At 46.3% G+C, this 16629-nt stretch overlaps 2 protein-coding genes across 4 annotated transcripts in view; one reads left to right on the top strand and one right to left on the bottom strand.

The window, feature by feature from the left end:
• Positions 1–3405, bottom strand: part of LOC309446308 (septin-2) — a 35148-nt gene extending 31743 nt beyond the window's left edge. For 2 of the 3 annotated variants that reach the window (XM_082065920.1, XM_082065918.1), the window contains exon 1: positions 3243–3348. The gene's annotated coding sequence lies outside the window, so the exon portion shown is untranslated. Of the gene's footprint in view, positions 1–3242 lie in introns of all 3 variants that reach the window. The other variant, XM_082065919.1, reaches the window with a different exon arrangement.
• Positions 3406–12419: 9014 nt separating this feature from the next.
• On the top strand, positions 12420–16243 carry CLDN5 (claudin 5). Its single transcript, XM_082066107.1, has one exon. The coding sequence runs from the start codon at positions 12488–12490 to the stop codon at positions 13136–13138; it is 651 nt and encodes a 216-aa protein (XP_081922233.1). The 5' UTR covers positions 12420–12487; the 3' UTR covers positions 13139–16243.
• The last annotated feature ends 386 nt before the right edge of the window (positions 16244–16629 follow it).

Raw genomic sequence — 16629 nt, forward strand, 5'->3', positions numbered from 1 at the left:
TAGAATATTTTTATTCTAACAAAAGTTAGCTGGGGGGGAAAAAAAAAAAAAAAAAAAAGAGATAAAATTACTGTTCCACAACACGTAACTAAGGCACTGAGGTTCAAACAAATCCTCAGTTATTCAACCTCAACACATTTTCCAATTCGTAATGCTGCCCTCGTGAGGTTGCCTAGAAAATTCAACCAGCCTCCCTACATGACCATGAGCTGCCTTCCGAAAGCTTTACCTTACAATTACCTTACAATTCAAACCCTTAGCATTAGCAAAATACCATATGTTACATCTTACAGCACCAAATAACCACAGCACTTGCAGCATTGCTTACAAGTAATAAGCTGTCAATGGACCAGACCACACATCAGTGACTGCTGAAATCCTGAAGTCTGTCTCCATTCAGCCGAGTCAAACACTAAAATAATGTGAAGTTGAGTGTCTGACAACACTCTAGATAGCCCCACATCTGGAAATTTACATCAATTGTTCATAAAGAAATTTTTTAAAACAAGTCAAAAGAGAGCAAGCACACAGCTGTTCTGTATTCTTTAGATTTTCAAAGGACTGTTTCAATCATTATAAGATGAGCAAAGGAGGACATGCAAAGTATTTCAGAGAGAAAGTAATAGCTAAGATACAATTGCATTAACTTGCAAAAAGTGGTGAAACTTTTATTTGTAAATAACCACAGGCCCCATTTAGCAGGTCTAGCAGAAAAAAAGGGACACTATACTACAGCATAGTTATGTTCAAATCAGTTTTTTGAACAGTGGATAATGTCATAAAGTTTCATTTCAGATCCCAACAAATTCTTATCCTAAAACAATGTGCTGTTTGGCAACCAAAGAGAACCAGTTACCACCAAATTCAGTTACAGCTGCCTCCTTTACAAATACAGAGGCCTGAAACGTGCAATCCCTCTGCCTTCTGCTAAGAAAAGTATTCCAGTGAGAGAGAAAGAGAGGGGAAGGAAAATGGGTCATTTCCTTTGTTCCTGTCAGGATGCAAGAAGTAAACTGTTACAGAACAGGCGGTCTGGGAGCTTTTTAATAGGAACTAGCACAAAGAAAATGCTATGAAAAATGTACAGAGTGTTTCCATATAAGGATACTAAACAACACTTTAAAATAATCACTTTAGAGTGACCTTAACGATCTTCTTTACAGGCAGAATAGCCCTCCTGATGTATCAAATGAGGCCTCTCTCTTTCCATCTGAGATTATATAACTCTTGACACTTTAAAAAAAGTATTTAATAGTCTAACAAGGAACCACAGAAAGCAGAAAAGACTTAAGTAGGTTTCTAAGTGCTGGAAATGGTCTCAACACCACCAACATTCTTGAGTCACCGTTTCAAACTTGAAACAGACAAACACCAAGAGTATCTCAGTAAAATACCAATTAAAAGAACTACAAAAGCCCACAAAGACATGTCAGAGTCAAGTACTAAGGCATATAAGCAAACAAAAGATTCAGAACTTTTCCAATCATCTGGCATGCAAAGAAACAAGGAAGTTATATGAAAATTAAAAAACGTTCTCACTGTATTCCCAAACTGAATATAGAGGTATTCAGATACAAAGCAATTCACCTCCTCTTTTTTTTGGTAGCTTATGCTAATCAAAGTTGCATGAATCACCCAATTCTATCTAACAGCAGCACCTGTTCTGTGTGTCACACTTTGTTTGCAGCACATCCTCAGCTCCGTGCTCGGAATCCTGCTCCCAGGGAGAAGCATCACTCCTTCTCTATCACCAACCCCAGGTGATTCCATTTCCCTCATTAGAAACAGATGTCAGCAATTGAAGGAAGCCCCTTTTACACATTAACAACTGAATACGTTTCTGCATTACTCTTCAAGAAAATGACTCTCACTTCCAGAGAATTTAACAGTAAATGCAACAACAGCCAAATCAGCTGTGGCCCCTGCAGGCAGACCAAGCCAAGTGCACACCACTGCACTGTCTTGGAGTCGGTATTCAGTGTTCTAAGTTTTACAGACTTAGTTTTGATCACGTGTTTGAACCAACAACACACAATACAGGTTATTCCTGAGAATGCATTGCTGCTCATCAAAACTAGTCACACTTTTATGCCTTTAATAGTCCTTCTGTGTCTTAGCAGCACATATGCGAGGCAAGGAGTAAGCACTTAAGAGAGAAAAATCTTGTATGAGTACTGTTCTTAAAAGGAAAAGATCTAGAAAAACCAATGCATGAATCTCTAACCCTAAACATTTTATTTAAGGTTCCATTTCAATGTTAACATATTACTCTAGACAAGTTTTTAATTGTTATTTCAATTAATACAGTAATTTGAAAAGCACAAAGAAGGCAGTGATATTGTTCACAGTAAGTTTTAGTTATTATGCACTTCCTACACAAGTAATTTTTGACAGTATGTTCTCAGTGTTACTGTATCAGAGAAAAATACAGCTAAACCTGTCCTGTAAATGTGAAAAGTAGAGGCTTTTATTAAATTGAAAAGCTAAACACAGGAGCCATGACCACTCATGAGAAAATAGGCAGCTCTGCCTCACACCCACAGAGATTAACTATAATTGTACATATACTGGTACTGCATATCAAACAGTGATAATTTGGTCTTTTAAATCCCTTCCACATCATGCTTATGTCCCATGATACCACACGGTCTCTAACCTACATGTGAAAAATAATTTATGACCTAAAAAAACAATTTTAAAAAAGGGGGGTAAAGCACTCGTTCTGGCTGCTGCCGGACCAGGGCTGTGCCGTCCGCTTCCCGCAGCATCCCCGGCTCCATGTGGCAACTGGAGAAACATCCGAGGAATGTCTCATGGAGACAGAACTTCCTGCCCCATCCTCGGCCCGTATCTCCGGCTACACGACGCCGGGCAGACCCCGGCAGCACAGGGGCCTTGCCCACATCCCTCAGGAACGCGGGCCCTGCTTTAAAAACAAATAAACGTGTGCCTAAACCAGCCCGCGGCCCGACTGCGGGGCTTGGGAGGTTCTGCCCCGATACGCGTCCCCTCCCTTCATACACCAGCTTCAAAATCCTCGCCCAGGCAGAGAAGGAGGCCGGAGCCGGAGCGCTGGGCCTGTGCACGGAGCTGCGGGGAGCGGGCCGGGCCCGCAGCGCTGCCCCGCTGGCGGCAGGGCAGGGCCCGCTGCGGGGCGCGGACACCGGGCAGGGCGAGCGGCGCGCGGGGCGGAGGCGCCCACCTGCCGGCCGCGGGGTGCGGCCCGGCCCGCCAGCGCTTACCTGAGCCTCCGGCCGCGACACAGCACCTCCCGCGTCGGAGCCCTCCTGCATCCCACACGCCACCGCGGCTACGCGCCTGCCTACCTACCTTCGGCGCGACTCTATGGTCTAGGCCTCTTCCCAGGATAAGGCGCGGCTCCGGGACTAGCGAAAGGAGGGATAGAGCGTCTCCCCCGCCCCGCCCGCTTGCCTGAGTGGCAGCGGAAGCAGCCAGCCGTGCCGCGCGGGCGGGCGTTGCCATGGCGACGCGGCAGGCGGTGCTGGGCCGTGATGACTTTGAAATGACACAAGTCTGACCTGGTACCCAACTTCACATCCCCCAGCAGCGCCCTTGGGCATCCGCCTTGTACAACCAGCCTCGGCCTGGAGCCTCACACGGGAGTGAACCTTCAGGAATGAAACACAGCCAGAGCCAATTCTGCTTAAAATATCTCCTTCTCAAGTTTGATTCCTATTTCCTACCCAAATACTGCTGAGGTTTCAGATTGCCTCCACCTACAGCAGGTTTTAGTGATAGTCCTCAGCGTGGAAAAGCTTTTGGTGCAGTAGATGTGAGAGCCAGGGGGAAATCCAGCTTGAGCTTTGTGCTGCTGGGCTGTAATGGAGTGTGTAATATGAGCCTGTGTGGTTGTCGGCTGCTCATCCACACATGAAGCAAGCAAATGTCTCTCCCAAATGTTGTGCAAAAAAGCCCAACATACTCGTTTGACTTACACTATTGCTGTCTTCCCTCTCGTCACGGCATTCCCGCTGGTGAAGTGAGGGCCGCTGTGCCCAGGTCAGTGCCATCGCTGAGCGGTGAGCAGAACGCTCGACTGCGAGTTCTCTGAGGTATCGGGGACTCCAGCAGACACAAACCTAGAGTGTAAATGACACCTGCAGTCAGATTACAGAACCAGATCCCTTTCTCACAGTAACACAGCATTACATAGCTCAAGCACTCAATAGAAGGCTGACAAGATTACAACAGAGTATCAACAGAAATTCAGGAAAGGTTCTTCCTTCCTCCAGCTGCAAGGACCAGGTTCAAGAAAGTTCCTAGTGATGCACCCAAACATTTTGCAGAGGGCAGTTTGTATGTACAATCTAGCAGCAAATCTCTTGCCTTACAATTCTAAATACCAAGAAGCACATTTCTGTTTTGTCTGTGTTTCCATCCACTAAGCAAACAGGCTTGCAGCTCACAACAGGAAAATGTGGAAGTGAAACAAATGCTGCTGAAGGCAGACTGGCATTATTTGTTAATTCACATTGTGCTCATATTATCAACCAAGCATTGATGTGATCTAAGTAAGAACAAGACAAAAGCCAATGAAAGCGCAACCAAGTTCCGTTTCCTAGGACAAAGTGTAATGTTATAACACAAAGTACTGTTATATGGTACCTTCTTGGAGGAGTTAAAAGATGGCATTTCAGACTTCTTTAGAAATTGTCTTATTTTAAATTATTCTGTGGATATCCATATAGATGTTTTGTACTATCACCGAAGAAAAAACATTGGCGATTTCTCTTTCACTAAATTAGAACACCATGATGTATTTTACACACATAAACTCATATTACAAATAACTATTTAGCACTTGAAGAAATTACGAGAGATTAGTGTGGACAAGGCCAGACTGTTGACTTGCATCAACACAGAGTCTGGTGGAAGTTCGTACTTTCCCATGGTTATCACTCCTTTCCTTTGGCAGGATTTAGTGCAATGGGTGCAACATTCTCCAGAAATTTCAAATGTCTCATTATTGAGGCATACCAGTAATTTTCTCAAGTCATGGCTGAATCAGATGGATGACCGTCACATAGAGTGTTCAGGAAAGTCACAATCCTCCCAAACCAGTCCTGTTATGCCAGAAAGTAACATAAGGAAGGGCACTTTGGGTAAGCGCAAGGGTCAGTTCTAGGCAGTGCCCCAGCTCTGCAGTGCCCAGCAGCAGATGCTTACGAAAAGATAAAAGCAGCACCGTGTCTGTGTATCCTCCCGGCTTCCGACAATCTGGAGCTCAGCAGCTTCCTGAGCAGAAGTTTTATCTCGATAGTTTTCTCTTCCATGAATTTTTCTCATTGCTTTTTGAACTCGTCTCAACTTTTGGCATTAAGAGCATCCTGTGACAATGAGTTTTACAGCGTATTATGCACCCAGTGAAAATGTACTGTGGTTACTTTTGAAACCTGTTATGAAACTTCTTATGAAACTGCAGAATGCAGGACCACTTTGCAGCAGAACTGGGACTATTTGTTGCCTGTAACTGAGAAATGCTGCACTGTGAAAAGCTACAGAGAATGCATGGCCACAAAAGGCATACTGCGTATTTGTTATTTTTTACACTGGTATTAGCACAGGTGTGAAAGGAAGAAATCATTGCACTGAAGAACACTGTTCCTTCTAAATGGCTAAATAGTCTAGACGTGTTAATGCAGTGAATGGCAGTCTGACTGTGAATCACCCATTCCCATTATTATTATTTCTGAAAGAATTTTGTTTTAGTCTTCCCTTGGAAACTCAAATGCCTTTTATAAGAGTTCCTGATACATTTTGGTTTACATTCTCTAAAGCACAATTAAAGTCCTTCCTTGAATTCAAATCTGAACTTTGTGTGGAGTCACATCTTAGCAAGTTAGAAATACCTCATCCATTCAGCAAAAGATGTTATGTATCTTTTGTTCTGCTCCTTAACAGAGAAAATGGTATGATACTGATTACAATAAAATAAATACCACCACATAACTGAAAACTAAATCGAGATTTGATAGACAAAACAACCCAATGTTCCTTGGCATTATTTCTATTAAATTAAAACAAAATAGAAGATATGCTGCTTACGCAAAATAAAACTGTCTCTTTTTCGATTGTGAGATCCTTTTTAACTTGATTTTTCTTTCAATTCCGTCTGTTCCTCACATAGCTGAATGTTTGGAATTTGAGCCTAAAATTCTGTGTGATTGCTGCAATGGCTGCTCTAATAAGAGCAATTCATTGGCCCACTGCTGTAGAACACTGAGCATCTTGAACTCTCCCAACCTCCCCTGGAGTTAAAATTACTCAAGTCCTGATCAAACAACTTATTCTTAAGTATACTCATAAATCTTTTTCATTTCCGTAAGATTTAAGTTTGTGTTTGATTTGGAATATTCATGTATGCTTTGCTAAATTACCATTTTCAGTAACTTCACCGTCACGTCTTTACTAATTACTTTCAACATCTGCAATGTATATTCAAAACAATGGCATTTGTTCTTACTGACGCTGTTCTTTACAAAATGAGAAAGAGAAACAAGAAAGAGATCTACCTGGATCCTGGTACACCACAATCCATGGAAGGAGGCTAACTTTGGAGGAGGCCAAAATTAAACTACAGTTCTCCTGATAGGAAACATGATATAGAATGGACCCTTAGGCATGAAACAATGCATATTTCCTATAGCTTTCCCCCCACTGCCTGTCTAAGCTTTAAGACATCCTCAAGAGCTGTTCATAGCACTAAGGAGAAGTATTTAAAGTGACATGGCTTCAGTGTGATCTCTTGGTGAATGGGATCATCAGGCTCTTTAAGGCGCTCATCTACCAATGGGACATTCTGAGCTTTGGGAAAGGGCCATCGGTCACCGTATTCCCTGCCCTGAGAGGCCATTAACACAGGGTTATGGCTGCCCAGTGACATCGCTGTATCGTCTCATAAGCCAAATTCAGAGAAAACGTGCCAAAGAGTGAAGTGCTCAGCAGGTCACCAGTGCAGCCCAGCTGGTCCTGACAACAGTGACTGGAAATGTTCCCGTCGGGGGGTGCTTTAGTAAGACACAGAGATGTGAAGATCATGAAGTTTCAAATGCTGATCCAGAGGTTTGTGTGGGGAGGAATCTGAGCAGAGAGGTGTGGAACAATTGATTTCCTCGTTATGTGAGGACTGGGCTCATAACACCATCTCAGTATTCCCAGCATGTGTAGCCCAGCCAGACCCCCCGCTCCTGGCTCCCTGGCAGTGCCAGTGGGTATGAGAAAAAGCCCAGGCAGAGGGAGTGTGTGAAGCACAGGGACTGATACAGGGCCAGGGTGCCTTTGTTTGGAAAGGGACATACAGCAGCAAATACATGAAGGCTGGAAGCAGATTTGTAACCTCATTCACTGTTCTTCCAACTACATATAACGGTTACATGAGTCTTGTCACATCACCACAGGGTGGGAATAGTAGCGTGGGCATCGATTTCTCAATCCTGAAGGGCAGCAGCAACACTTGTACTAAAAAAAGCATTGAATTCTACATCATTAACACCAGTCACAGGGCATCACTGGTCCCTCTTGCAAAATTCTGGTGCTGCTTTTAAATCATTCATTGCTTCTCTGTGTTCAAAAGATGAACTAAATGAGGAAGTGACAATTTCGTGTTAATCACCTCAGTTTTTTGCCAAAACCACTTCAGCTTATTTCCAAAAGAAATGACCTTGTGATAAATCCTATGGTGAAATGGTGCACTTTCATTTTGTAATAACCTGCTCATTTGACAAGACTCATTCCTGTGTGCCAGTCTTCTGATGTGTCACACTGGTCTGAAGACATGTTGGCACTGCTGACGTGCAGGGACTTCATGGAGGCCTATCTTACTGTGGAAGAAGGTCTGTATGCTCAAGCTCCAACTAAATCACTTCTCTTGGGAAAAAACAGTTGTGTTTTAAAGGATGATTCAGAAAGGAGTGATCTTCATTGAGAAAAGTCAAGCTTTCTAAATAAAGAAGAGCCCCTGCCTAACACCTCTATATTTATGAATCTCCTTGCCTTTATTTCAACACTAATTAGGTGACAAAATATGGCACAAAAACTGGCTCTAATAGGATTCCTGATTCTTCACCTCTCCTTATATCTGACCACTAGGATTTTAATTCATTTTTTTATTCATTCTGTATCTTCTTCACACAAACAATACTAAGTTTGTGCATAAGCTTGCTACAAAATGTAATTTCCTCTCTGTCATCCACATGCTTAATGTTGTAGGAATGAGAAGGAGCAGAAGCATATAGGCAAGGGACACTCCACAAGTTATAAACTGAGCGTGCTCTGCAGACTACATTTCAGGACCCGAAAGGCAGATCTATCTCAACATTGCTGGTGAGACGCTTTGGGGCTGAGCAAAGCCCTGCTGAGGCTGGAAGGCTGGGCACAGCAGTTCTGTGTCGTGGCCCAGGGCTCACACAGCAGGACAAGCAACGCTGGTAGGAGGCTGGACCCCCCTTAGCAGACCTCCCGGTAGCTCTGCGCCTGGTATTTGTCCTGATTACGTCAGGAAAATAGTGAAAACACAATCACCTCTAATCCCAAAGCCCCTCTTGCTGTAGCATGGCTTCTGTGCAATTGTTCTCAGTTTGAATACCTCTTCCGCCCATTTCCACAGGCTGCAAAGCCCCCCGTGTATCCCCCCTAGAATAATTTAACAAATACATAGCTGGAGCAGTAATAGATGTTATGACATTAATGGTCATTTGTTAACGTGTTACTTTGCTGAAAGAACATCATGCTTTTGAATTGAAAGGGATTCAGACTTTACCAGCAAGGATTTAATATATTAAGAAGTGGTTTCTTATCCCAAGAAAAACATCATGCTGATTCATGTTTCCCTTTACAAAATATAACTTTTTCATTTCTGGGAGTTTAAATCAATTGCTGGTGTTGTAACATTAACACCATCAGAAGCCACATTGTACTGAAGTTGACAGGCTCCTCAGGCCCCCAGTACCTGTGTCAGTCAAGTAGCCAGTAAGTCAAATAAGCAGACCAGTGAGAACCTTCCTCACTGTCTGTGCAACAAGTGCTCACTTTCAGGATCAGTGAATAGAGTAATTAAAAATGCAGGTTGTTGCCAGTGGCCAGGATAAAAGCTAATCTCTACAGTAAGGAGGAGAATCAAACAGATGAAGGTGAAGTACCAAGAATGAAAATGCCTCTAAGCAGAAAGGTTTGTTTACCCTGTGATTATTAAGCATGCATTTCCCCAGAAAAATAATTGTATTGGATTTAGTGATTTGTAGGAATCAGTTGCTCGGTAACAGGTAGCAAGAGAAGGTGGGGTGAGGGCTGCAGAGGTAACACAAGCCATGCACCAGTTTCCTTTTTCAGCCCGAAGCCCTGGGCAGCTGTGCAGGCCCCGTGGGTGCCTCCCAGCCCGCACAGGAGCACACACAGGCCATTTATCAGAGGAAATTCAGAGTTCCGTGCTCCCAGGCAAGTGGCAAGGGTGGGGCTTTCCTGTGCTTACAGGCTAAGATAACTGGCATTTCTCCCCCCTTTTTTAATTGTTCTTTTGTGCTGTTTTCTATATAATCATTATTATCATCGTAAATACAGATGTTATTCAGTCTCAGCTTGTGTTCTGGGTTTCTTCCTGTTCACCTCTGAGATATCTCTGTCTCTGTGGCTGGTTCTTTTGCACATTCTCCTCTCCCCGACACCAGGGACTTTTCTGAGTGATAGTAAGCAGCCTCAGTTTGACAGACTGCACAGCCCCAGTCACACATTCCTCCTGGACTTGCACACTGGAATTTACAGTTTTAAATAATTGAAGTAAACTGCATGTATTTCATATACAGCTGGAAGAGGAGATAACTCCTCTTGACTCCATTTACCAGGCAGCCCCGGTTAGGAAGACGTTTTCCATGCTAGAAATGTTTACAGCTTCTCAGGCAGAGATAATGAAGAGGAGGCTGCAGTCGCCATGTGTCAGTATGTCCACACTATGATGGTTCACAAGCTGGTGATGTTCTTCTGTTTCTTTTTCGGTTGTCTTGTGGCTAAAGTTTGTCTTCTGGCTGGAAAAAAAGAAGTGAAAGGCCACATCGAGTGTGTTGTGACCTTGTTGCCATCATCCTGTTATCAGCGCTCAGGTCCTCTGCAGAAGAGTCATCAGTACCACTGTCAGGATGCAACCAGGGCATTACTCAGCATTAACCCATCAGTCACGTCCTCATTTTTATAGAATCATAGAATCATTTCAGTTGGAAGAGATGCTCATGATCATCGAGCCCAACCACGACCTAACCTAACTCTAGCACTGAACCATGTCCCTAAGAACCTTGTTCAAATGCTTTTTAAACCCCTCCAGGGATGGTGACTCCACCACTGCCCTGGGCAGCCTGTTCCAATGCCTGACAACCCTTTCTGTGAAGAATTTTTTCCCAATATCCAATCTAAACCTCCCCTGGTGCAACTTGAGGCCATTTCCTCTTGTCCTATCAGTTGCTACTTGGGAGAAGAGACCAACACTCTCCATGCTACAACCTCCTTTCAGATAGTTGTAGACAGCAATAAGGTCTCTCCTCAGCCTCCTGTTCTCCAGACTGAACAGCCCCAGTTCCCTCAACTGTACCTCATCAGACTTGTGCTCCAGGCCCCTCACCAGCTTCATCGCCTCCTCTGCACTCTCTCTAGTACCTCAATGTCCTTCTTATGATGAAGGGCCCAAAACTGAACACAGGATTCAAGGTGTGGCCTCACCAGTGCTGAGTACAGTGGCACAATCCCTTCCCTAGTCCTGCTGGCCACACTATTCCTGATACAAGCCAGGATGCTGTTGGCCTTTTTGGCCACCTTGTGAGAGTGCGATGTCAGCTATCGTGTCAGACTTGGTCTTCTGGCTTGTGAAGAAAGGTACCAGGGCCACTGAGCAAGTGCCAAGCTAAGTCATATCCCAACATGTCTAAGAAAGTCCAAGACTACAAAGCTTAACACTAACAGTAGCCACAGTTTTATAGCTCTGTAGGGCCCTGTCAGGATCTGTCGGGCTCTGTCAGGCTCTATTGGCCTCTGTCAGGCCCTGTCTGACATCCATTTATATCAGTCTTAATATTTCCATTACAAATCTCTGCATGCCCTAGTACCTGCTGTAAATTACAACAGAGAAAACCGCTTACATAGGGGCAGGAAATGTGTTAGTTTCAACTCTGGGATCTCCTCTAGACTAGGAGGATACCTTGGGTTCACTGATACCAAGCGTAGCCAAAACAGTTCAAAAAGTCAGTGTGAACATAATTTTCAATTTTGTCTAAAACTTCTAAACTTATTTAAGATAAACCAAACCAATCCCAGTTTAAATCAAGACAAGCCTTTCTCAGGGCACCTGGTGGAAAGCTGCTGGACCGCAGCTCCTTGCGAGTGCCGTGAGGCAGGTGGTGGGATCTGTTCTCTTCCTACTGCAGCTGGAACAGCAGCATTCACTCCACCAACACTTGCTGCATCTGCCAGCCCAGAGGGGCTGAGAGCTGCTGGCCCACAGGGGTGGAATCAAGATTTCTTTGCAAGGACAATCCAAGACGCCAGTGGTCCATGAAGAGACTGCAGCAGTTACAATGTCTGCCTGGCCTGATGAACGAAACCTCTTGCAAAGATACTCTTTTTGATACAGGCATTTAACTCACTGATGTACCAGAAAGATTCTAAATGTACTTGAGCAACTAAAACAGTAAAGTGAGGTTTGAAATATTTGTGGCAACATATTTAAGTAAAAAACCTTGATCTCCAATATCAAAGCAGATCTCCTGTATCAAAACCTCCAATATCAAAGCAGAGTTTTATGCCTGGTGTAAGCTAATAGCGATTTTTCTTCCTGGACCAAATTAAGAATCTGTCTATTGGTACTGACAGACAATTTGCTGATCCCATATGCAAAGCTCTTCCATTTTCAGGGTGGTTCCTAAGGCGTTTGGTGGTGCTTGCTTACACTTTTGCCATCACAGCGTGCAAGAGATAGATGTGCAGGTCAGTCAGTATGCTCAGTCTTTTGGGAAATGATCAGTTAGGCTTTGATAATCAGGATGTCTATGCTACTCAGTGCCTGCAGTGACAAGACTTCTCCGAAGGTCTGGCTGTGGACGTTATCAGTAAATGGGAAATACAGTCCGATCGGCCGAAATCCGGGAGGAGATTCCTCCAGCCCCACACTCTCCCGGGAGCGTCCCGTAGAGCTCCTCCCGGAGCAGGGTGCCGGGCCGAGAAAAGGGGCGATTCACCGGCTGCGGCGGGACCCCCGGCAGCCGCGAGCAGCGGGGAGAGCTGCCCCCCGACTGCGGGTCGTGCTACCGCCCACCCTCTCCCGGGAAAGGGCCGGGCCAGGCGGGAGGGCGGGCGGTGGGAGGTCGCCCTGCGGCTGCTCATATAGCGCTGCCCGGCGGCGGCGCTCCAAGCCGGCTCGGCAGCTGCCCGGGGGTGCAGAGCGGCCGTGCCGTCCTTTCTCCGGAGGTTCTGCTGGGGCAGCGGCGGCACCATGACTTCGTCGGCGGTGGAGATTTTGGGGCTGGGACTGGGCATCCTGGGCTGGGTGGGGGTGATCCTGGCCTGCGGGCTGCCCATGTGGCAGGTGTCGGCCTTCATCGACGTGAACATCGTGGTGGCGCAGACCATCTGGGAAGGGCTGTGGATGAACTGTGTGGTGCAGAGCACAGGGCAGATGCAGTGCAAGGTGTACGACTCCATCCTGGCGCTGCCGGCCGAGGTGCAGGCGGGGCGGGCGCTCACGGTCGTCGTGGCGCTGCTGGGGCTGGTGGCGCTGATGGTGACCGTGGTGGGCGCGCAGTGCACCAACTGCATCCAGCCCGGCAAGATGAAGTCCCGCATCGTGATCGCCGGCGGAGCCATCTACATCCTCTGCGGGGTCCTGGTCCTCATCCCGCTCTGCTGGTTCGCCAACATCGTCATCAGGGACTTCTACGACCCCACGGTGCCGACGTCCCAGAAACGGGAGATGGGGGCCGCGCTTTACATCGGCTGGGCGGCCACGGCCCTGCTGCTCTTCGGGGGCTGCCTCATCTGCTGCTGCTCCTGCTCCCAGCGCGACGAGACCTCCTTCCCCGTCAAGTACTCGGCGCCGCGGCGGCCCACGTCCAACGGCGAGTACGACAAGAAGAACTACGTCTGAGCGGGGCTGCCCCGCTCCCCCGGCCCTGCGGGGACACGGACGGGCGGCTGCGAGCCGGTGCTGCCGCGCTCCTCCGGGGGCACGGGACATCGCGCCGGGAGCGTCTGCGGTGAGCTCCCCTGCCTAGAGCCTCTTCTTAACGGGGACCCCCGCGAAGCGGCAGTCCTAGGCACGGCAGCGCCCCGCTGCCCGCCAGCCCGGCTCCCCGGCGGGTCTGGCCTCTTCGCTGCGGGCAGCGCCGTGCTCGGCACCGCCGAGGACCCGGTACTGACCGCCCGCGGTGCCGGGGCGAGCAAAGCCCTCCCCAGCCGCACGGCGCAGCCGAACCAGCATCTCCCCGAGCCGGGGCGGCTGGAGGCACCGAGGAGCCCGGGCGAGCCGCGGCGGTGTCTGCCGGGACGCCCCGTCCGGGCGCAGCCGCCTCCTCGCCCGGCGCGGGCTCGGCTCCCGCCGCAGGTCCCGGCCCTTCCCCGGCGTTTCCCGGAGACTTGTGAGTACTTTACAGCCCGCCCTTGGTGCTGGTGCCTCTCGGGCACAGCCTGGCTGGCGGGACCGGGCCGTCGGATGTGCACTGTCGCCGAGAACTTTCCCTTCTTCGTTGTCTCTCTTGAAAAACTGCGTCTGGCTGTTCCCGCTGGGGCTTTCACTGCTTAGAGGTTTTTGTTCTTCGTCTATTTGAGCAACTAAACTAGGGGTTCTGTCTAAAGCATGACACTAACCTTGGTCCTTAATCCTGTGGGCAAGTAACTGTTTGGAGAAGGGTATTTTATTTTCTTCAGTTGTTTCAGTCCCTCAGAGAAGTGCATTGGTCTGTGTGTCTTTGAGACCTTTGAAGGAGACTTCAGGTAGTTGCAGTCATTTAGTGGAGAACACACCAGATTATACTAGGTTGCCCCTTGAGATTCTTTATCCCTTCTCCTTGTTCAGCTTCTGTTCAGTTTTTACTTGCATATGAACTTATTGCCAGAATTGTTGGAGGACTAGATTCGGAGACCTGGGAGATCTTTGTATGTCCAGGCTCCAGCAGGGAATCCCTCTGTGTCCTCTAATCTGCGCTACAGGAGACTGGAAACATAACGATTGTGTTGGATATTGATGGTTGGGGCACGGACAGCTTTCATGGCCTTTTTGCTGAGCCCCACTTGCTGCCAATTTTGAATTGTGTGTTCAGCTGGATGTGCACTTTTTTGGCTCCCCACCATTATTTTGTTAACAAGTGCCTTCCTTCATTTACTAAATCAGGTAAAGAAATTGCTAGAAGAGTTTTACCAAATATATTGACTGAGACTTTATGCAGGTTATTCAGGGGTTGTGAAGTCATGGCTCTTGCAGTGCTCAGCTCCTCTGTATTACCCTGGTAGCACTGTGCAGACTGGAAGGAAGGTGCTCTGCGCAACATTAAATTTCTGAGCTCAACACCTGCTAAACTTTGCCACAGCCTGGAATATTAGCAGACACCTTCATTTTACACTTTGTTTAAAGGTGGGCTTAAGGGTTGGCCTGATACTCTTCCATGCAAATTTCTTCTACTTTTAAATCAACAAATAATTTTGCTACAGACTGTGGCAGCATCTGTATCGCCATAAGGAGATTTCTGCCAACAATTAGCAAGGAAATGTGCTGTGCGTATTCCTCAGCACAACACCATGACCTCATGTGTCTCTTACAATCATGTAGCAATACAGCCCACACCTAAGGGAGCATTAACTCTTACAAGTTTCTGATAATGCTGAGACTTATGGACTAACCCTAACTGTGGGGTTGTGACAGATTTACATCAACTGTGTTTTTACTTCGCTTAGCAAATTTAAAACCTCAGTGGTATCAATACATACACAGACCTGAATGAGACTAAAACCTTGCCCCGAAAACACTGATGTTTAATGTTGAGCACGATTTACCCTTTTAAAGATAACCGCTTTCATTGCTAAACACGCAGGGTCTGAGCCCATCAGACAATACAAGAGCAGAGCAAAACGTCTAGAACCAGTTTTGTTCTATAAAGAGGTGCAGTTCTTATACCATCTGCATTTTAATAAAGGCTATAATATTGTTGTTATGATGTGAGATGTAGTTCTGGTACAAGAATGAAATATTCTGTATTTCATCATTGCAACTTTTTTTTTTAAAGTGTAACCTTATAAACTGTAAATGTATTTAAATGCATATATTTTGCAAGAAATTAACAAAGATGGCTTGTTATGTGGTTTGGTGCCTTCGTTTCATGGTTACTTTATTTTTGTTTTAAATGATCATGTCCAACTGTCTGTGTCACCCAGCCTGTAGACACGCTACACCCTCCCTCAGCGCTCTGGTGCCTAGCAAACAGTCAAGAGATAGTAGATTAAATCCTGGACCTCACTCTATTTTGTCTCAAATTAAAGAACTAAAAAACAGCCCCATGCTGACAGACACACCTGCATGTCTTTACTGTAGAGCCTTCAGAAGTGCTGCAGGCTTTGAGCTCTGACCAAAAGACTTTCTGGGCCGTTCATTGCCAGCATTTAACATTAAATCAAAATTGGTGTCTGGGAGAGAGGGAGGGAAATCCACAGAAGGGAGATGGTTTTTTAAACAAGGCAAACTTCTTGAGACAGCTTTGTGTGACAGCAGGGCTAGTTCCCCTCATAACCAAAATCTGAAACAATTACACAGAAGACCTGTTGGAAGAAGCAGCGCTGTATATGTCCTAGCAAACACAGCACTGTCTTACCAAAAACATAACTTGCTTGTAAGAAGGTTTTGCTGAGGTCGGTGGGCAGTGCCCAACAATACTGGCAGGAAGTGGGGTGAATTTAAAAAAAGATGTTTTTATGTTCAGTCTCATCCTTCAGTATGCCTACATGTTGCTGTGCTGTAAAAATTAACCCAAGGGAACACTGTTACTGAGGTCATTGGCTTCAGGGTAAAAGTCTAAGTTGGTTTCCGCTATGTTTTGTTTTCCAAGAGCACAGACCTAGTCCTGAGCTTTAAGACTCGGAAGTGCTCAGGATCAGGCCTAAGCCTCATCCCGACAAAAAGAGAAATCTATAGCACTTGTTTACTATTTTTATTTTGTATTTATGATTTCATATAAAAATAAAAACATCTAAACCAATCCCCGAACAGGTTTACTGTTTTGTTGTTTTTTTTTGTGTGTGTGTGTGTGTGTGAAAAAGCAGTGTGTTGTTTGGGCTCAGGAAGGTGGGGTGTGACATCAGTGCCCAAAGGGCACCCTTACCTGGGCTGTCTTTGGGGTGAGAGCTGGGGAACCCTGGGGATGCAGGAAGGATTGGTCCTTGCAGAGCCATCAGCATCTCAGCTCTCCACTGGAGCCTCGGACAAAAGAGCAAGTAGCAGCGGTTGGTCTTGTGATGTGAGCACATTAGGAAGTGGAGTGTGAGTCCCAACTATTTTAAGAAAGCTCTTTAAGCTTTCAATTCCTTCATGTTTAAACTAAAAGGAAGAAAAAACCCACTGCGGCTTGGATCAGACCCAACCTGACCTGATAC

The sequence above is a fragment of the Streptopelia decaocto genome, assembly GCF_964273445.1.
Source record: "Streptopelia decaocto genome assembly, chromosome: 15".
NCBI classification, from domain to species: Eukaryota; Metazoa; Chordata; class Aves; order Columbiformes; family Columbidae; genus Streptopelia; species Streptopelia decaocto.

Bases quoted from the DNA above. Each gene is read 5' to 3' on its own strand.
- CLDN5 (XM_082066107.1), top strand. From the start codon at position 12,488: ATGACTTCGTCGGCGGTGGAGATTTTGGGGCTGGGACTGGGCATCCTG.